This window comes from Trifolium pratense, linkage group LG5 (genome assembly GCF_020283565.1).
Source record: "Trifolium pratense cultivar HEN17-A07 linkage group LG5, ARS_RC_1.1, whole genome shotgun sequence".
NCBI classification, from domain to species: Eukaryota; Viridiplantae; Streptophyta; class Magnoliopsida; order Fabales; family Fabaceae; genus Trifolium; species Trifolium pratense.
In genome coordinates this window covers 22,865,724-22,888,262 of record NC_060063.1, presented here as the reverse complement: position 1 = coordinate 22,888,262, position 22,539 = coordinate 22,865,724, and the positions used below count along the sequence as shown (strand labels likewise).

At 33.5% G+C, this 22,539-nt stretch overlaps 2 protein-coding genes across 2 annotated transcripts; one reads left to right on the top strand and one right to left on the bottom strand.

Moving 5' to 3' along the window:
* The first annotated feature begins 5,005 nt into the window (after positions 1 to 5,005).
* On the top strand, positions 5,006 to 7,878 carry LOC123887471 (huntingtin-interacting protein K). The gene is made up of 3 exons (XM_045936785.1): positions 5,006 to 5,263; positions 7,205 to 7,271; positions 7,390 to 7,878. The coding sequence occupies exons 1-3, from the start codon at positions 5,079 to 5,081 to the stop codon at positions 7,468 to 7,470; spliced, it is 333 nt and encodes a 110-aa protein (XP_045792741.1). The 5' UTR covers positions 5,006 to 5,078; the 3' UTR covers positions 7,471 to 7,878.
* Positions 7,879 to 9,451: 1,573 nt separating this feature from the next.
* On the bottom strand, positions 9,452 to 15,952 carry LOC123883606 (dual specificity protein kinase splA-like). The gene is made up of 13 exons (XM_045932471.1): positions 15,366 to 15,952; positions 14,414 to 14,828; positions 13,649 to 14,327; positions 13,513 to 13,553; positions 12,875 to 12,943; positions 11,648 to 11,748; positions 11,454 to 11,532; positions 11,267 to 11,365; positions 11,103 to 11,171; positions 10,934 to 10,983; positions 10,707 to 10,788; positions 10,409 to 10,503; positions 9,452 to 10,025 (listed from the first exon to the last, which is right to left on the bottom strand). Exons 1-13 carry the CDS (start codon positions 15,728 to 15,730, stop codon positions 9,896 to 9,898), a joined length of 2,274 nt encoding a protein of 757 aa, XP_045788427.1. The 5' UTR covers positions 15,731 to 15,952; the 3' UTR covers positions 9,452 to 9,895.
* Between the last annotated feature and the right edge of the window lie 6,587 nt (positions 15,953 to 22,539).

Sequence of the window (22,539 nt, the reverse complement as noted above, 5' to 3'; positions counted from 1 at the left end):
AAGAAGGTGACTTACATCCCGTCCGTCCACTATCTTTATCATACTTTGAGAAGAGGTTTGAGAGAGGACCTATTGTGCCCCGTGGTGAGGCAAATGCAGCAAGGGAGGAGGCTTTTAGAGAGGAAGAAGAGATTAATCGGTTTGAGGAAGGTAATCATCCGGATCAACAGGGGGATCCGGCGTATGAGTCGCACGATATACCAGCTCAAGACCCTCCTCGTTACTCTCATGATATGAATCAGCTTGCTTCGATGTTGCATCAAATGGAAATTTCTCAATATTCCGGGCTGCCGAATCTCTACTTTGATACCGCCTCTTCCATGTACACCGAGGCGATGACTTACCGGTCTACCTTCCCTCCTCCTACTTTTGGGACTTTGTATCCCGTTGATACTGATTGGGAGGCGCATCAGGCGAGGGAGCTGAACTCATTTCAGGCCAGACAAGCATACAATTCTGGTTTGAGAGCTTCTGAGTTGGCGGAGATCGAAAGGCGACGCCGGGTTGAGCAGGATGAGGCTGCTGCTATGGAGAGGGAAATGCTGGATGTGGATGGGCTAAATTTGAATTTGAATAGCCCGTTCACAAACTACTTCACTGGCCAGCCGGATGATGCGGTTTGACGTTGTTGGTGATGCTGTTCTTCTGCTGCTGCTGCTGCTGCTACTATTCTACTACTCTATCTCTATCTTTACTTTTTGTCTTTTATTTGCTTGGTTTGTAATAATATTCTGATGTTGCTTGGATATTGGCTGGATATTTTAATTGTGTACTCTGAAATTGAATCTTCTTTTGTTTAATTGTGGAATGGTTTTTACCTTTAGAGTTTGTTTCAATATTTTGGCATGTTCCTTCTAGTTACTTGAGTATCAATTACTTGATTTTCTCCGTGTGTGATATGTGAAACTTGCAGTGCAATAGCTTGTTGCACTCATGTGATCAAGAGGCAAAGGAAGGGAACGCACACTTTTTGACCGGTTCTTTGATTCGACCCAACCGTGAGGTATTGAGCCAAACACTCTCATTCTTTCTATGTGTGATATCCGCTCATGTATTGTCTCTCGATTTTGCTTGTCGTCTCTTTATTTGATTGGTACTTTTGTAGCACACACGAGGCATGTTCCTTGGTACCTTTGAGCCTTTCTATCCACCCTTACTTATAATTATCCTTTGCTTAACCAATTTGAGCTGAAAGAAAATGTTATTTTTTGCAAAACCTTAAGAAATTTTTGATGAAAAAAGGAATGACTTTCTTGGAGGTTAGGCACCTAATTAGTGGTTGATGCGCATTGCTCACCACTAAGTTTGGGGTTGCTCTTTGGAATTAGCAACAAGTAAAGTTTGGGGTGAGGGTACTAGAGAACTTATAAAAGTTTTGATCGCATACTTTTTCAAAAATTTCAAAAGTTGCAAGGCAAAAGAGAAGAGAAAAGAAAAGAAAAAAAAAAAGAGATGAATGAATGTGAAAAATAAAAAATTTTGAGAAAAGAAGTGATAGCCTTGAGTTCTAAGAATTGCAAAACTTTGTTTGATGTTTTGAAAAAGGTTCTCTAGTCCACTATAGTTCAAAGAAAAAAGGTGGTTTATGAAATTTTTGACTAATAGGGGGATCTAACTCCAAGTTTTCCTACTACTTATCCCAAAAATGTCACCATCCACCCTAGCCAAGCCACGTTATAACCCTAAAAGACCTCTAATGTGTGTGCACAAAGTGAACCGAATGAATTCTTAGACTACTTGCAAAATTATTGTTGACTTGCATTGATGTGTTGATTTGAGCGAAGTACCAAAAACTGAAGAGTGCATGTGAGTAGTGTGATGAAATCATAGAGCTTTGGTCGAAAAGTGTGAACTACTTGAAAATGTCTTGCGGGAACGGTTGTGCAATTGAGCATTGTTTGCAGGTGGATCATTGATCATCAGGTGAGTCTCACGTATGTATGATTCGAGTGAATTTAAGGAAAATGCCAAGGTCTTGACACGAAAGCTTGAGGTAAAAGTTGTTTCCTTGAGGACAAGGAAAGGTTTAAGTTTGGGGTTGTGATGACAAATCGTCACACTCTCTAATCCATGCCTATTTTAGCAACATTAGATACATTTTAGTAGGTTTTTAGCAATAAATATAAGAGAAATCTAACCATTAGCTTGATTACTTGTTTTGCAAGAAAACAGGAAAAACTGCAGGATTTGAATGATTTTCACTACGCTGGGGGCGTAGCCCATCACGCGCCGCGTGATGGAGCTCACAGAGAGCCAAGATTGTGACTCTGATCACGCGCCGCGTGATGCCGTACCACGCGCGGCGTGAAGCCTTGATGAAGATGAAGATTGCTCTCTGACTTGATCACGCGCCGCGTGATTCTGTTACTACGCGCGGCGTAGTTGATGGATTTGCAACCACGCGCGGCGTGGTAGATCTGGCGCGCGGCGTGGTTGCCTTCTGTATATATAGTTTCTGCATAATTCTGTTTTCTGGTTGGAAAATTCTGCAAAATTGATCTACATTCTGGTTTTGGAACTTCCAGATCGCGATTCAAGACTCCAGAGGATAGCTCCAAGCACGTCGAGAGCATGGATCCACAAGCCATGGCGATGAAGCGAGGAAGCGAACGAAGCACGATGAGGAGCTAAACTCCTTTGAAGGTAGAATCTAGGATAGTTTAGGATGTAGTTCAACTGAATGTAATCTGCAAATGTTGTAAGAATTCACTCTTTTTATAGTGTTCATCCAATACAATTCTGTTTTTAATGCTTTATAATCCTTCATTAGTGTTATAATGATTTCGAGTTAAGTCACGTGCGAGAGTATTGATTTAATTTCTGAACTGAATTGTATTGAGCAGTCGAGTGTCTCCGGTCGAGAGATTGAGGCATAGAGTGTAGCGAACGATTGACGCGCGTTAATATCATTCGTTGTAGGTAGCTTCCGCCCGAGAGATCGGGGGAGTATCGACAACGAATAGAGTGGATTTTGACAAGAGATTGCGATTCACTAATTTGTCGCTCTAGTTGTGAACACTTGAGTAAATTCCTACGACATAGTAGATTGCATGTGGTTTAGCTATAGACTAGATGATTCCGATGATTCTACCTCGCTTTTCCTTTATATCAAAGCACGTTTTCTAGCAATTCATTACTCAACATACCCCCAATTTATGTGTATTTTCTGTAAAATGTCTATGAACACAATTCGATTAGTTTGATCACACAATCCCTGTGGATCGATATTTTTATTACTACGTGGTTTTCGTGCACTTGCGAAATATTCCATCAGTACGTCAATGCACAATTTTGATCACTAATATCTTTAATTATATATTAGTAAAAATTATAAAAATTTAATATTTTGAAAATACTCATCAAAACAAATTGAACAATATTTTAATTATATGTTAATATTTACATTTATATATTATTAAAAAAATACGGTCAAAATATGGTAAATAAATAGTATATTTTTATCAAACAAGATCTTATAATTACGGACGAGTATATAAACTAATAAGACTCACGTAATTTTGATTCAATTAGAGTAACTCGTCAATGCTAAAAAAAAACACACAATATGGCTCCATTTTCTAATTTCTATGCATCTCTTATCTTATCCTCCAATAATAAAACACTCATCTACTACTCCTTCTCCCACAAAAAAAAGTTTCATCTTCACCATCAACTTTCACCCCCTACGACTAAATTATTAGCTAACATTCCTTCTAATGTTGCATTTTTGTTACCCGCCAAACTGAAAACATATTATAACTATCTTTTAGTGCACTTCTATTCATGGGTTATTTTCATCTAGCTCTTATAACTGATAAAAAAAAAAAAAAACAGTGTCTGTATTTTAAAACACATGACGTATCATATTTATTAAATAATGTGACAAGTGTAAAATAACTTTTCCAAACAATTCATAACAATTAAACTCATCAGAATGACACGCGACTGGTGTAAATAAATAAACCGGTAAAAAGGTCAAAACATAATTGTCCACGTGTCATCACCATAACTAGCAAGCTTAAGTGTCCCGCCACATGCAATATTTATTATTCAATACACATGTGAAATTTGTGTGAGCCTATCAATGTCTAGAATTCACACTTATGAATGTGTTCAGTTTATTTTAGAAATGTAACTCCATAGATCTATCCACCAGAGCATTGTGTCATAAATGGCTTAGAAAGAAAATGGAGGATAGTCTTGAAAAGTAAATAGCTTATTTTTTTTAATGTGAATTTGGTTTGAATTGAGATAAAAGAAAAAGGATTTTGATCCAAACACATATAGTTCAATTTGATAAGAATTGCCGCTTTATAAAATGTGTAAGTTATTTATTTCTGTTTTTTTCCTTTTACCACCAGTTTAATCTGGTTTGAGGTCAATTCTAGCATCAAGTGATTTCAACCCTCTTCAGATCACAATTGTGAGTGATCGAAAACACCCTCCCAATCACAGTGGCAAGGGATCGAACCGTTGTCATCTCGCGTCCCTAGGAAGGGAGGGTGTGTATAGTTTCCTATGACTAACCACTGTGCTACGCGTGCATAACATTAATATAGGTGTGCAACCGAATATATATATAGTTGTAATTTAAAAAAAATATCAAGGTATTAAAGTAATTTCTCATTTTTTGAGATTATATTTTCTTTTTCAGATTATATTTTTTGGTCACGGTTAACTGTGATTAACTACTTTACCGAAATCTTTTTAATCGTTCTGTTTTGCAAGTATTTTGAAAAAAAATTCAGTTTAACCACTGCTAAAAATTTCCGTAACTCAATTTTTAAGTTTTTCGGTTTGTAAATTTGACTAAATGTGGGAATAGATTCTCCCCAATGACATTTTAAGTTTTTTGGGTTTTTGTATGGGTGAAACGTTAAATGTAGGGGTGGGAGGTTAAAATGGGCTTAATGTCGGCCCAAACATAATGTTATACCCAAGTAAGCCCAAGCCCAATCTAGAACATTATTATTTTTATTGCAAAATAAAAATAACACCATCTTCTTCTTCTTCTTCACTTTGTTGTTTTGGGGTATAAGAAATTTTCTAATTCTAGGGCAAAATAAGAGATTCAGAAAATGGAAGGTGGAGATGAAGGAGTTGAGATGGTGGTTGATTCCAAAGATATGCAGCAGCAGAGTAAAGCTTTCGATAAGCTCACTGACCGCGTCGAAGATCGTCAGCTTGATTCTACTCGTGTTCAAGAAGCCATGGCTTCCATTGCAGCTTCTGCTGAAGCCGATTGGAATACTATGCGATTGAGGTAAAAAAAACAAAATAATAATTATTGAGTATTTCATTTGATTTTTCTTGAAATTTTGCTAACTATGGTTATATTGAAAGGGAATTAGAGGGATTTGTAATTTGTGGGGGTGGGGGTTTAAGATTAGCTTCTATATATTAATAATAACTACTAAGGGTCCGTTTTGGATTGACTTGTTTTTGAGCTTATGCAAATAAATAAGCTTATGAAAAAAATAGTTTAGGAAGATGCAATTTTTGTAAGAACATAATATGAATTAACTTAAAAAATTATTTATTTGCATAAGCTATTTTTCATAAGCTCAAAAATAAGTCAATCCAAACAGGCCCTTAATCTCATAAATCTCAATTTTTTGATATGGTTATTTCTGTCATCAGCTGTTGTATTAAGTTTTTTTAATGACACGATAGAGAAGTGGTTCCTAAATTAATTGTTTAGATAGATTTTAAGTTGGAGGGTTGAGAGAAAAATTATATGAAAAAGTAGAGATGTGGAGATAAGGCGTGGAAACACGAGATTTTCGGTTAAGTGAAGTGAAATATGTGAATGGAAAGTGAGTTTAACAAAGGAGAAGAATGCTAACTTGGAGATGAAAATTAGAGGACATGCGATATCACATTTCATTGTTTTAAGGGTCTGTTTGGATTGATTTATTTGAGTTTATCTATTCGCATAAGCACTTGTGAGTCTGATTAGGAGAACTAATGGAAATTGCTTATGACATGTTCATAAGTTGTTTACTACTTATTTGATTTCAATAAGCTGATAGTTTATAAAAATAACTTATGGCTTGCATGAAAATAGTTTGATTTATGTTTTCTTTTGTTATAGAAATAACTTATACATGAGCACTTATATGATAAGTGCTCAGATAAGTTGTTTATCTAATATTGGACTAGTGCCTAGTGGCTACAAAGAACAATAGGAATGGAAATAAAATAATTGGAGACAGAATTAGGGTAACCGGTAGTCCCCGTTATAGAAAACATGTTAGAGACTTGTCTTAGGTGGTTTGGGCATTTGTGGAGAAACGGTTCCCGTTCGCCTTGGTTAGTAGTGTTGAGAAGATGGAGGATAGTCTTATAATAAGAGAAATAGAAAATCGAAGAAAAACTATGGGTCAAACCATCAAAGTCAATAACATAGAGATTTACATGTAAGGTGTTTATTTTTGGGATTGATACATGGCAGAGCTTTATGGCATCAATTAATCTATGTTGCCAACCCCCACCTAGTTGAAAAGGGTTTTGATTGTTTCAAATTTTGAATTTGGGTGTTGAGTTTGAATTGAATAAAGTTGATGAATGACCTTCAGGCCTTTGGCTTCATGAGGCTAGGCTATTCACTTCGTAATGAGTTGGTTTTGGTTAAAGGTGACACCATAAAGATGTTGAAGATAGGCAGCGGTATGAAATTTACTAGTGTTTTTGGTGTGTAACAAGGTAGTGTAGGTAGTATGAACCTTAAGCCAAAGTTCTTAAATTTAATCATAGATTTGGTATCGTTTCTCCTCTTCCACACCCTCTCACGCATTGCCACACTAGTACGGTAACAAAAAACTGTGCCAATCTTCAACTTGAGTATTTACTCTGAAATGTCTGAAAGCATAGGCCTTTGTTCTTATTTGATATTTCAACAATTCATTTGTGCAACAAAGATGAATATGTGTATCTGTTTACTGTGTTTAATGATTAATATCTAAGTTTTCCTTTGCTTTTGTTGTACTGCTGTACCTTTTTCTGTTGTGGTTTATATGTTGAAATTGAAATAACTTTTGTATTACTTATATAAAGTAACATACTTGTTTAGTTCTTAAGTTTTAATTTTAACATGAGTGAAACATGATTATGTAAATCAAAAAGACCCTCTTGTTTCGCCTGCATTTGTGATTTGTTTTCCCTATCTCTCTAAACTGTGGTATGCATTTTGATTGAATCATAGGGAGAAAGAATTAGCTGCTGTCAAGATAAATGCAGCAGACGTTGATATAATTGCAAACGAACTAGAGGTAACTTCTTCAACAGATTGTTACCGAAATCTATCTATAAGTTTGCGCTCCAATTTTATTATATTTGAAAAGACAAGTTTCCATTCCAATTAATTAACATACTTTTCTTATTCAACAGCTGGACAAAAAGGTGGCAGAAAGAACCTTGCGTGAGCATAAAGGTGACGCAGTTGCTGCTATTCGTCATTTACTTCACTAATGTGGTAGAAACAAACAAGGGCAAATGTTTCAGAATGTGATTTATTAGCTTCTATTTGTTGTTTTGCATTAAAACGGTCACCTCAAATGTATACTATGATTTAGTTCATTCGAAATCTGAACTATGTTATTGACTTTCGAATAACCCTACCCCCTCAATTTTTCTGGTCCAATAGAAGTTCCTATTATCTAATGGTGGAGCATGGTGCTTGATGAAGATCTCTCCATGTTTGTATGCTTGCATTTTTTATATATAGTTTGTCATCGTCAAGCTCGGCTTGTACTAGTTTCCACTCAAATGTGACAGAACTAAACACTTTTGTCATTCTATTTTGTTGCTTGTTGGGCAATCCAACTATTTTGTTGCTTGCACTTCATGTGTGGTAATTTTAGTGGAAGGAGTATAATATATTCTTGGAGCATACTAACAATTTGGATTAGATATGTTTTTCATTTGAATTGTGCCTTTTCTCTGATGCATGAATATTTTTACAGGATGTTTATGTTTTTATGGTAGATTTTTTACAAAGTTAGACCAATAAACTATAAGTCAACTTCTTAAGCTTACCAAACAAAGGAGTTATGACAAATAAAAATAGAACATAAATATGAGTTGGCTATCATACTAATTTTACGATAAATTTATGTTATAAAAGATTTTATTTTTGCACCTCCTGTTACACTTGCGCCCACTGGTGTTTTCAATTTACCGCCCTCGCCACGTATGCAGTAAAAAAAAACACAGTTTTCCATGCAGTTGAAATTGATTGCCACGTGGCCAAATCTAATTGGCCTCGTGAGAGGTAGTGAATAGTGCTCAACTAATTAGAATTCATGGTGAATTCTATAAATTGGGAAGCATTTGTATGAATAAAATTCATGGTCTTGTTTGGCTGGTCCGGTTTTCACAACCTTGGTACGTTTTTTAATGACGTACGGATTTCGGTTCTGTCGTAGGAATACTGGTCGGAGATAGGCAGTAGCCTTGACAAATTCTCCGATTTGTCTTTCCTTCATCTACAAAGTCAAATAAAAATTTTACAAATGTGTGCAAAGTGTTTAATAATATCGATCAGATAGATTACTTTTTCAATAAATATAATTTTTTTTTTAATTATAATAGTGATCGGAGCGAGTAGAAAGGATCAGATTAATATAATGTTCCTTAGGTCTTATAGAGACCACGAGTTTGCCTTTAAAAGCAATGAAGCAACAATAGTACTCCCTCCGTTATTTTTAAGTGTCTTTTGACTAAGGAATTTAGCTTTTTTATTTAACTATGGTTACGGTATTTATCAAAATTGGTGTCGTTCGCAGCATTCAGAATCATTTCACCCAACACCAATTTTGCTATATTAAATTTGGCCTTATGGCTCTTCATCTTTATAGTTATTGCCTACATATACTGATGATGCTGCCTCTTGTACAATTAACTGTGAATGGCGATGGGAATATCTCAGCGCCAGAACAGCTGGAATCCGTCGCAGGTCAACAACCCGCCACCCAACATAAGCTTGATATCGGACGAGAAGAATGCATAGAAGTCCCATTGCCTTGTATGACAGGCTTTGACAGAGATTGCGACGGAGTGGTTGATTTGGAGGAGAACAGGGTCGTGATGATGATGGAAACGGATGCTCGCTATGATAAAACCAAGTTTTGGATTCAGTCATGACACATTCTTCTCTTTTGTATCATACTGCAGTGCTGTGTATGTATGTATGTATAATTTTAAAAAATTAAAGGGTTAAATATATTTTTTGTCCCTATAGTTTTCCAGAATTTTCATTTTAGTCTCTGGAGTTTTTTTTACACTTTTTAGTCCCTGAAATTTTTTCCATCAATATTTTTAGTCTCTACTTTTCATTCAACTCATGCATACCATTTCAAATAAAAATCCTAAAAAATGACTCTGTCAATAAAGCTGCAGTGAAAATTCACAAACCACTACAACTTATTTGTGGATAATAATCAACAACGGATAGTTGAACTATAAAGTGGCATTTCTATGTAGTAAAATAAAAGCTCTTTTGTTTTCTTTACTTTTTTTCTTCTACCTTCTGTACAATTAAAAGTGGTACAAACATTTTCCATATAAAATTACATTACAATAGAAACTCATTCACAAGACTCCAAACATGTAGCAGCACTATAGTTTAAAATCTTCCATTGTACCACAAAATAACTACACTAGTGTTTTTTGCAACCTTTTTCCACCATTTTTCCATTCTCTTATCCCCCTTGTATGATATCGGAGCAAATGTCGCTGAACATGAATTCAAACCACTAATGCTGTGCGGATCCAAGACCATTTGTTTGTATCAACTCATCTACTCATGAGGAATGATTTTGTAAGATATGTGCAAAAGAATCCTTATGCATCAGCCGCCGCGAGTGACAAAAAAGAAACAATTCTCACAAATGGATCAGCTAGGATTCCTTTGAGTGTTTTCCCCAACAGCAGATCTGGCTGCTTGGAACTGAATGGCGTAGCGTCGCTGAAGTTCTTTAAGCCTTTCCAGCAGTTCTTGGAATGTTGGTCGGCTAGCCGGATCACTGATAGTAACAGACAAACAAAGTTGTAAGTTAGCATATCATGACTGATGATCAATGATTTTTAATATGAAAAATAAGCGATGTTGATCAGTGAATAAGTACTCCCTCTGGTTCCAAATATAAGCAAGAAACTCCTTTCCAGATTCATTGAATAATTAATGAATCTGGTCTACATTATAGACCCGATTCATTAATTATTCAATGAGCCTGGGAAGCAATTTTTTGCTTATATTTGAAACCGCAGGGAGTATCCATTAAAAGAAATATGAAAATCCATAGGTGTTTTTTTTTTTTGTTACAAAGGTTGAGAAAATTTGTATAATTTAGAGCGGTAGGAAAGAAATGAAAAGTTAGAAATATAGCAAAGTTTCAAGAAATCGCACGTATGCCAACAACTCTCGATTATAGAAGCCCACTGTGGATCAATATCTTCCGGAATTTCTAGGCGGTGGTTCATAAACCCTACAGCTCCGATAACCTACAAAATTTAGAGAAACTGTTAGTGATATATGTACCTGCTAAGCTCGAAACAGACAGTGAAACATAATAACATGCATTTGAAGCATGAGATGACAATAAAAACAGCTAGTTATAAGCTTAACTATTACACCACTTTGTGCATTTGTTTATTTTGATAAATTTCATAAATTTCCGTGGTTCATGAACACATGAAAATAGTACCTGCATTGCATTCAGAGTATCCCAAGGGATTTTTTCAGTTGCAAGTTCCCACATAATCACTCCAAAGCTGTAAACATCGGACCTGAATTTTCCCGAGCAGCAAAAATAGATATCCAAGAAGAGTTTTAGTAACAATGAGAGAGAGAGAGAGAGAGAGAGAGAGAGAGAGAGAGAGAGAGAGAGAGAGAGAGAGAGAGAGAACAACTGAAAGTATAAATCATACGCACTTCTCATTGGAGGGTTCGTTACGAAGAACTTCTGGTGCCATCCATTGAGGCTACAAAGCAGAAAAATGCAAGGGAAATCAGTGCAATATTTTCACACACCAACAATTTTAAGGTTCTAACTTCAAACAGATCAAAGATCTAACAGTAAGACATAAAAAGAAGAGCCTACCGTGCCTTTTCCAGTTTTAGTCTCGAGATAGGTTTCATGTTTGATGCGTGAAAGACCAAAATCACCGACCTGTTCAGCTTAGATATGATCAAGTGCATCTAAGTAGAACAAAATGCTTTAATTCAACAAATGGAGAATTAAAAGTAAAATGGCAAGTGGCAGACCTTTACAGTCCAATTCTTATCAACTAGAAGATTCGAAGTCTTCAAATCTCGATGGATGATAGGGGGGTTGCAATGATGAAGATAATTTACACCTCGTGCCTGTAGAAAGTGTAAGCATAGGCGCCATAAGAATGAATAACTATCTATTGATGAGATTTTGTCCATAATTCAGTTTCAAAGCACTTACAATATCTACAGCCATGTGAACTCTCCGTCTCCAATCAGGTTTGGACGTGTTTCTCTGAAGCAAACGAAATAAGCTTCCGCTGAATTGAACAAAACACAAATTGATGTAACAATAACAACTATGAGTACAAATCAAAATTTTGTGAAACATTGCACAATAAATTAGAGGGTATAAAAATAAATTTCAGGACAAACCGTGGTAGAAACTCTGTTACAATGCCTAGACGCTGAGGTGAAGTTACTGCGCCCATAAAAAGTAGAATATTTGGATGGCGAAGTCTTTTCATGAGAGACACCTTTACACAACACAGTATATATATAGTCAAATCAATGTTATACATAGTAATCAAAGAAAAAAGTATGAGGATAAGGTGGAACAAGTTCTTACGCATATAGCTCGCTCCATTATTACTAATAAGGATTCGGTATTCTTTCAATAGTGAAACATAACAGTTTTAATTTACTATTAATGAATAAGAAGATTTTATTGATCTATTTTGGCTAAGTGAACGAGATCAAGATTGTTTATAACTCAAGACTCTACATAAATTCGTGGAATCTCAATACATAATTTAATGTTTAACACATCCATCGTACCTAAACACAATATAACACTATGTAGATACCAAAACAGACAAGAACAAAATATACAAAAATAGCATCACAATTTAAAATTGATGGTCTAATACAACAACCAAGCCTTATCTCACTAAGTGGGGTCGGCTACATGGACCAAACGATGTCATAATGTTCTACTTCTACCATATACCATATTTCTATCCAACCCATAAGTTTCTAGAAAATTGATGGTCATAATATACAAGAAAAATGTTATTTTGACAGATATATCATATGCGCTGTTCATCCTTTATTACACAGTTAACGCAGTTCAAATACATGGTCAATGCATTTCAAACTCTATATTCTATGTGAGAAATTACAAGTCTATGTGAATCTGCTTGAGCTTAACACAGAAACAACTATGTAAGAAAGTTAATTCAATTTTGATAGTCATAAACACACAATTCTGAGTGAACTTCAGTATTTAACAACCACAAACAGGATGATTATAGATCCTTATTGAACATGACCAAACATAATGGCACAATCTAACGAGTTCGGATGGTAGATCAAACTAAGTTCACATAAGAAACCAAAACTCCAACATCCGTCACATATGCGGATAGGCATAAGATAATCATAAAAAACAGTACATATCATTAAAAAGGGAAAATAATTTGATTTCATTTGAAAACCTTATCAAAGTAAAATTGAAAGAATAAATTCTATTATGTTCTATCTAGTCATTTTTTCTCTCTCTCTGGTACCTTAGTTTCCATAGCATTTTTTTATTTAAAAGTAATCTTACTACCTCATCTTAAAATGTTAAAATTTAATCGATTTCCATACAGGAGAACACACCTCTTGTCTGAAGGACTGTATTAAATCTTCTGAATATTCTTGCTTTGAGAAAACCTTTACAGCAACATCCTACAAAAAGATGAATGTATGCTGAAATCAGAATAGCAGTAGCTAAGTTTAGTTTACATTTGTGGGACAATTCTAATATGGACTACTCCAACAAGTGGTCCATGGTGGAACAGTTCTTAAAAAATATTTAAAATTTTAACGACGACATACATTGTTATTTGAAAGTATAAGTTAATGATCATCCTTATTTTTACGACTAAAATAATGACTTAGTTGATACCGGTTCTACTAAAACAATGAAAAATAAGAATGTAACCTGTATGGAACTGACGTCAATCATGTCATTATTTTAGCCGTAAACACTAGGAGAGTTGTGATTTTTTTATCTTAAAAGAATATTGTCGACAATCGTTAGAATTTCTGATCATTTTAAACACTAGTCCACGGTGGACCACTTATGAAGATGTTCCACCGTAGCACTAGCCTACATTTGCGTATCCATTTCCAAGGTCTTCCCAAAATACAATGAAGCCTTAATTAAATTTAAAGTTCTGATAAATTGTTCGGTATAGTATCATTGGAAAAAATGAACATAAAACCAGAAATCAGAGGTTGAGAAAAGAGCATACCGATCCATACCACAGAGCATGGTATACAGTTCCACAAGAACCTAAAAAGCAACAATAGAAGATCAAGAAAAAACATACAGCACACCAATGTCTGATCACATCTAAAGCATGTCATTTTAGTCAGGAACATTACTACCTTGTCCAATAGACTCTCCAATTGTAAGGTCCTCCCACAAAATTTCGTAATCTAAACAATCAGAATCAACATCCACTCTATTATTAGCAGCAGAACTGCTACCGCTGCCACTCCCGCAACTGCTGGTACTACTTGTGCTGTTAACATTGAAGGAGGACCAGGATCCTCCTGAAGCCTCATTTGGAACATGTTGATAACTTTCAGCAGCCCGGCTTTCGGGCTGCTTCAATCCAGACGACAGATTCTTCTGATTAGTTGACTCTTTTTCTTGATCACCCTGCAACCAAGGCCAAGAAACACGAACGTTCTTTGACTCGGATTCTTCTCGATCATTTGCTTTCCATGGCCATGACATAGTTTTCTTTTGAATCCATGCTTCAGCCTTAGAAGTTATGATTTTGTGTATAGGTTTTTCTTCACTCTCATCGCTAGAGTTCCTCGTAGTTTTCCCTTGGGATCTCTCTTCGACATGAGTAAATGAACCAAAAGGAGTCGGAGGCACCTCTCCTGCGGGTGTGCTAGCTCCACTGGAATTACCACCATCCTCTCTCTGGTCAGCATGACCATAATCCGAGAAACCATGCTCGGAATGATGACTTTCTCCACTCCCTCCTTCTCTACCGACACCATTTTCTCGCGTCCGGATTTTAGATTTGACTTTGTTACTCACCTTTGAAGCCTGTTTTAATAGTTGCAACAACATCAAGACATGCCAAGATAAACTATACCCTAATAACAAAAACATAAAAAAACACAAATACAAACCAAATTTGAGATTTTCGATGCTAGAGCATTTTGAAGTGGCTGTTGAGGATCAAGACCGAGCTTATTTGTAATGGCAATTCTAGGAAAATTAACACCTGAATCCTTTTCTTCATTCTTTCCAACTGAAAAAGGAACTATATTTTCAAGGAAAGGTCTTGAATCACTCGAGACACAAATAACACCAATCAAGCTTCCATCATCATCATAGAAAGGTGTATTGGTTGCAACAACTACAAACTTATCCCCCATCTTATTCTTAACAGGAAATTGACCAGTCCAACTTTCTCCCATTTTCACACGGTTGAATATATCACTAGCTAAGTCAAATTCACTAGGGTCTACAAGCACCTCAATCCCATCATGACCAAGAACTTCTTCTGCTGTATGACCATACAAATTTTCAGCACTTGGGTTCCTGCAAAATCATCAATTTATCATCATCACATTCACAATCACAATCACACAAACTAAGGATCCGTTTGGATTGACTTATTTTTGAGCTTATGCGAAACAACTTACGTAAATAAATAAGCTTTTAGGTTAATTCATAAATTCCCACCGACTAAATTTGTATTTTTATAAGCTGTTTTTTCATAAACTATCTTGACAAACTTATAATAATACATAAAAACATATTTATTTGCATAAGCTGTTTTGCATAAGCTCAAAATTAAGCCAATCCAAACGACCCTAAACCCTAAAATAGTAAAATAAAAAAGATCATTTTTTTTAATGAAGATTTGCATCAAAATGAAACACCCCACATAACAATATAGATTTTCAGCAATTGGGTTTTCATCAAAATGATCATAATCACAATATTACAAACAAAACCCTAAAACCCATTTATGAAAACAACAAATAAAAATAATTTTTTTAATGTAGATTTGCAAAAAGCAAAACAACCCAGATAAGAAAAACACAATCAAACACCAAAAAAATAGTAACTAACCAGTATATAATACGACATTGAAGATCCAATATATGAATAGAATGACCAATTGACTGCAAAATATTGAGATACTTGCCACCATTTTGATGAAGAGGATCATGACTTGAACGACTCTCTCTTTGAAGAGGTGAAGAAGAGCCTTTATTATACTTATTTGCAGCAGCAGAAGAAGAAGAAGAAGAAGAAGAAGAAGAACCAGAAGCAGAAACAGAAGCACCTAATCTTGAACGTTGTGGTGAAACTGAATGAGACCTTCTACGTTGAGAAAGCTTAAGCTTTGACATTTCTTGCTTGAGATGAACTTGACCAGCTTCAAGTCTTTCAATCTTTTTGAGAAGTTCACCTTCTGGTTCTGGAGTTTCCATTGTTGCTGAAATTTGAAGCTTTGATGAGAAGAAGTTGAGAGCTGAGAATTTATTGCAGAGATGATGAGATATGGTTTGTAAAGAAATGGTCAACACAACAAAGAAGGTTTTGTGTTTTATTATCAACTTTTGTTTGTTTCGGTTTCTTTTCTTAATTTGGTTTCTTGTTTTGTTTCTTTTCTTTATTGTTTTTGAGATGGTGGCTTTTGTGAAAAAATCACCCATATTAAAATAGATTTTAGATGTTTTGTTTATATATATATTTTAAATTAAATATCTTCTATCTATAACTGCAAAGATTAATTACTCAGTTTTATGAAACTCAAATGTTAAATTTAAATAAACAACAAATTCTTTTTAAAAGTTTTAATATTATTTTTTTCTTTAAATTAATATTATTGAATGTACAAGCCAAGATCGAGTATCTATATGTTACAGATTTTTAAAATAATCAGAAGCTAAAAATAATCAGAAAACAGCTAAAAATGAGAAGCTACTAAGTTAAATTAAAAAATATTTATGTCATCTCATTCAAGCATTATCAAGTTCTTTCTATAACTTTTTATTCAATGACGAAATTCATGTACATTAAATATTGTAATATTTATGTACATAATTTTTTTGTGGGAGTAAGTTGCAAGATACCGTCAAAAAAAAGTTGTAAGTTGGTTTAAAAAGCTCTTATATTCTTTGAACTATTTTATTTTTTTTTATTGAATTTTATTCTTTGAATTTCGACCTATGGAGTAGTTCTAATTTATTAAATTAAATCATTTTTTTTGTCAAATATTTTAGTGGTTAAAAATTTTATCTTTAAAGTGAATAAATGGGAAGACTGATGTTCGAACTGTGATCTTTCTATAATATAATGATCCTGCCAATAGAACTAAATTCACGAGACAAAAAACCTTAATAAATTTATACTTTATTTATGAGAGATTAAATAAAATTAAGATGTTAAAAAATACTATTATTATAAAATTTAGTGTTAAATATGTTTTTGCTCCTTATAATTTCCAAAATTTTCATTTTAGTTCCTAAAGTTTTTTCCATCAATGTTTTTAGTCTCTATTTTTCATTCAACTCGTGCATACCATTTGAAATTTTAATTTTTTTTCTGCGGTCATGTTTAGTACATTATATGAATCTCTGTTACAAAAGTTTAAATTTTTTTAACAAAATATGAATTAAATATGAATTTTTTAGTTTTCTGCACATAAAAATTCATAAGTAATTCATCTTATGTTAAAAAATTGTAAATTTTTATCGAAGATATTCTTATAATATTATAAACATGAATACAAAAAATCATTCAAAAATGTGAAAGTATACACGAGTGAATGAAAAGTAGGAACTAAAAACATTGAAGGAAAAAACTTCAGGGAATAAAAAGAGTGAAAAAAATTTAGGGACTAAAATAAAAATTTTGAAAAATTATCAGAAAAAAAACATATTTAACCCAAAAATTTATTTGTAAATATATAGTGACGGTTTGTTTCATGGAATTTTGTTGTATAATGCCCATATATATATATATAATATGAAAATTATTACTCTATTTAAAGAAAACATGATTATTATATGATTAATTTTAAAGATGGTGATTGATTTCAGGGTTAAATATGTTTTTGGTATCTATAGTTTCACAAAATTTTTGTTTTACTACATGAAGTTTGTTTTCACATTTTTTAGTCCCTGAAATTTCTTCACTCAAGGTTTTTAGTCCCTACTTTTCATTCAATTAGTGCATATCATTCAAAATTTTAATTTTTTTTGTGCGGTCATGTTTAGTACATTATATGAATCTCTGTTACAAAAGTTTAATTTTTTTTAACAAGAGATGAATTAAATATGAATTTTTTAGTTTTTTGCATATAAAAAATCATGAATAATTCATCTTACGTTAAAAAAATCTAAATTTTTATCTGAGATGTTCTTATAATATTATAAATATGAATATAAAAGATCATTCAAAAACATGAAAGTGTACAATAGTTTAATTAAAAGTAAGGACTAAAAACCTTGAGTGAAGAAACTTCAAGAACTAAAAAGTATAAAAATAAACTTCACGAACTAAAACGAAAATTCCGTGAAAGTATAGGGACAAAAACATATTTAATGCTTTCGCATAAAGGCACCGCAAACCCCATACCATAGTAAGGTTGGTCTTTGAAGGTTTGCCACTTGCAATCCTATCTATCTTTTTGGCTCTCTTATTGGTTACCACTTGGCACTTCACTTCCACTTATATTGGATACACTCATACAACGACAACAATTAACGAGGTAGACTTTCCTAATATTTTGCTTAGAAATTTCTAGGATTAATGTTGGTTGTAACTTGTATATTGAAAAACATGCATGCACATGTTAGTAGTATTTGAGCTACGGGTAGTGAAGAGATCCTTTACATTTAATTTAGAGCAATTGTTGCCCGTTCATTTTAACCAAAAACTTTAAAATATTAGGTTATGGATCTTCGAACATATAAAATGTTTAATTTTTATTTTTTTAAACAATATTATGTGACGTAACTCACATCATAGTTGCCATAACAATTTCTCTTCCAAGTGTAAATATTTAATTCTTGAGGAGTGCTAGGGACACACTCTCTAACACACTCCTCTAACACACTCCAATTAAACTTTGCCACATCACCAACTTCTTTTAATCAGTTACCTGTTAACTGGCTGTACAAGTTAACACAATACATCCTAAAAAAAAAAAAAAATTAACAACACATCGATGGATTTCGCCTGCCATTTTCACAGTCCAACTCCCAAGCTCTTCTCACTTGTGCTTGTTTTTGAAAATTTCTTTTTCACAAGTTTTATTGTCTATTTCTTGAGTACCATCATCTTTCTCGCGAGGTTCAATTTGACCCATTATCATGCTATGTCTTTCTCGCAAGATTCAATTTTTGTTACAGGTTTTTCCAGATCTAAATCATTTTTAATTGGGTTTCAAATCTGGGTATATTGAATCTGAGTTTGTATTGTTTAATCGGTTTAAATTAGTGGACAGGAACTACCATGAACAAAATACAACAATCAATGAAAAGAGAAAACTGGACAACAACAACACCAACAACAAGTCGACCGGAGAAGAATCAAAATAAAAGATTTTAGTGTGATTCAATGGACAACCACAACAACACGTCGACGGATTCTCATTTCAATTATTTTGTTCTCCGCATTATCCCTATCCAAATAAAAGAAAGATTTTAGTGTGAAATATGTTTTCAATGGATTTTTGGTTTGGGTTATTGTGATTTTTTTTTTGCAGGTTTGGATTGTGAAATGATAGAGAAGAAGATTAAACGTATTAACATTTAAATAAAAATAATAAAAAATAAAATAAAATAAATGGATACATTTGAAACCGGTAACAAGTTACATAGAGAAAGTGAGTGGATGATGTGGCAAGATTTAATTGGTGTGTGTTAGAGGAGTGTGTTAGAGAGTGTGTCCCTAGCACTCCTCTTAATTCTTTATTGTGCCCCTCAAGCGGATGCTTTTTCAGGCACATACACTTGTATCGTCGTTGGCCATATTCAATGGGATACGTCGTCCAACCACTTTTGTCAAGAAGACTTTCGATACAAGGAGTCGGTTGAACCTTTCTTTGAATGATCGACTCTAATACCATTGTTAGGTCACGAAGGGGCAGCCAGGAGGATCATTGACATTGGACTTGAGAGCAATCATACAAGTGAGTTAGACATGATAATTTTACTCAAAACCTTTAAGGCATGATTTATATGCCCTCTTATTTATAAAATATTCAACATCCACTTTTCTGAGCAATGTGAGACTTAACTCACCTCGCAGTGGTTACAACAAATAGTCTTGGTTTAGAAAGTAGTTGAATAGTGTTAGAAGATTTTAGTTGATAATTAAAAGATAGTAATAAGTAGTGTAAGAATTTGCAATAAAAATATTTTTTTTTGCTTAAAAATATGATTTACAAATGAGTCGTGGTGGGATAATAAAAATACTCCCTCCGTACCAAATTATATATTATTTTGAGAAAAAAAATTGTATCAAATTAATTATATGTCATTTTACATTACCAATGAAGCATTTAATACTATTTTTTTTATTATATCTTTGACTATTTATTATTTTCTAATTATACCAAATTATATGTCATTTTACAACACTCCATGATTTCTGTTAAAGCCTAAATTTTTTTATTTCTTTTTTAAAATTAAACAATATGGCATCCATGCCCTAAACATCGTAGCTTTTGAGTATTCATGTCTTTGGTGAAAAATCTTTCCGTAAGATATCGAATACATCGTAATTATTAAGCTAAACATAGTAGCTTTTGAGTATTCGTGTCTTTGAAAGATTTCTCACCGTAAAACCAAATGAGTCCTAAGTCGGATGGGATAAGCTCAATTCTTGCTCGTAAATTACTAACGAATTTAATCTTTCATTGACAAGAAAAAGAAAAAAAAAAACAACTTTCTTCCGGTCCATTTCATATATTGTGGTATCAATAAATATAGAAACAAAAAAAATAACCAAACACAACCTAACATTTTGTTCTTTATGTTCGTTTGTGTTGTAGACCCTTTTTTATTATACGAAACGTGTAAATCTTTTCCTCTCAACGTTCACATCTTCATCACATAATTGTATTCTTACCATTAATATATGTACCAAAAAAATAATTGTATTATTCCCTCATTTTTGTCTTTTTTTTTGCAAATATAAATATTTATATTAATTAGCATGGATCAACTTTACATACCATATTCGGTTGCTTTATTTTATTGACTAGACTATGACCCGTGCGATGCACGGGTCTTATGCATTATTTTATACTATAACGTAAAAAAGTTATTTGTATAAGTAGTAAATTTAAAAATGAAACAATAGGTATTATCAAAATAATAGTAACGATATAAGTTATCTAAATGTAATATAGATGTTAAATATGTGTTTATACATTTAAAAAACTTATTTATACGTCACATTTGAAGTTACTTTGATATCTTCTTCGTTAACATTGGTTAGCAATATCGTTAACCCATATTATTTAAAATAACTCTGGAAATGACAACATATAATTAACCATGAAAAATAATTGATGTTGAAACATAAGTTTTTTTTAGATTATAAATCTCATTGGAGGATTCTGATTCGGATAAACTACTTCATTATCAAATTTGTTATTTATATTAATTTGAAATTTATTGGAGCAAAGATAAACCAACTTAACCCATACTCAAAATCGAATATGATAAAAATCATGCAGGACATACCAATCATTAGTAAATTTTGTTTTATATCTTTTTTTTTTACTAACATTAGGAAGTAGTCCTGACAATCGACCAACTCCTTGTTGAGGCAAAATGCAAAATCCCAATTTGATGTTTTAAAGATAACAAACATCTTAATTATATTTTAAATGTAATTCTGAACTCATTGTTATCTAACAAGTGCTCTTGAGTGTTTTAATTAGTCAGGAACAATTAAGCTTCTAATATCAATGATATTCATTATGTTTTGACAAAAAGAAAAGCTTCAGGATCAGTCTGAGAATGATCTCTGGTTTAAATGCAACATTCTCCTCATGAACAAGAATCAATGCAAAAGCACTTATTTCGTTAAGTCAACCATATACAAGACAAAGAAGCACTTTATCTTGGTTTTAACTCACAAGATCACAACAGTTATCATGAACAATTAAGGCAAGTAATAATTGAAAGAAAAGTGACTTTCCTCTTTGGACAAAGTTAATGATCAAGCATGTGCAACATGATAAATTCTCAAGGCATCATCTCATCAGGTGGATCAAGAGTGTTTAGACAAGGATTACATAGACCAATAAGTATGAGACAACACATATTCAACTCTTAGTTGTCATGTACCTTCAATGTCATTATTTAATGAACATTCTCCAAGAGATTAATTTTTAATCAAGAAAAGGAAGTACATGGAAAGGACAAGTGAATAGTTTCACAAGGACATCACAACTGCATTCTCTTCACATTACAGCTGGTTACAGTTCTGCATCATTCTCCATTTGAAGATCAAGTGTAAAATTCGCCCAGATTAGAGAACACTCTCAGAATGATGCTGAGAATGACTGTCCTTTGCTTTTGAAGTTGCAAGCTCATCTACAGCTGGCCAAAACGTGCCTAAATAATCTATAACGGATATACTTGGTGAGGAAGCAAGGAACAACTATCCACAGCCCATTGCAAGCTGTCATTATGGCCCTTTTGTTTGAAAATATGAAGAACAGCAGGGAGAACATTCTGAGAAAGAACAGTCAGAACTTATCCACTCAACAATTCAGCATGAGCTGTCTATTTTGAAGCTACTAGCCGTTGGAAAACTTCCTTTGGGACCAAGGAACTGAAGACTCAAGGTTCAACTATAAAAGGAAGGCTTTGGCAACATTGAAGAGCAAGAGTTTAATCTACAACAATCAATATACTTGTCTTTGTGATACAAGTTTTCAAGCTCTTCTTTAAAGATCTCTTTCACTCCATATATTGTAATATCATACTAGGATCAGTATCCATTTTGAGTGAACAAAGAGAGATTTTATTGTAACTAGCTTTTCAACTTAGTTTGAGTGAGAAAGCTTTAGATCCAAACTATTATCAAAGTTGTAAAAGATTGGCTCAATTCAATACGTAACTATTGATTGAGTGACACCTCATAAAGTCTAGGAAGACTTAGGTAGATCAAGCAAGTGAAGCTTGGAAGATTGTGATCTTGGATTAGATCAAAGAAGAAGTGTATCTTGAGATCGGTAGAATCTCTTAGTGGACAATCTCACAGGAACGTG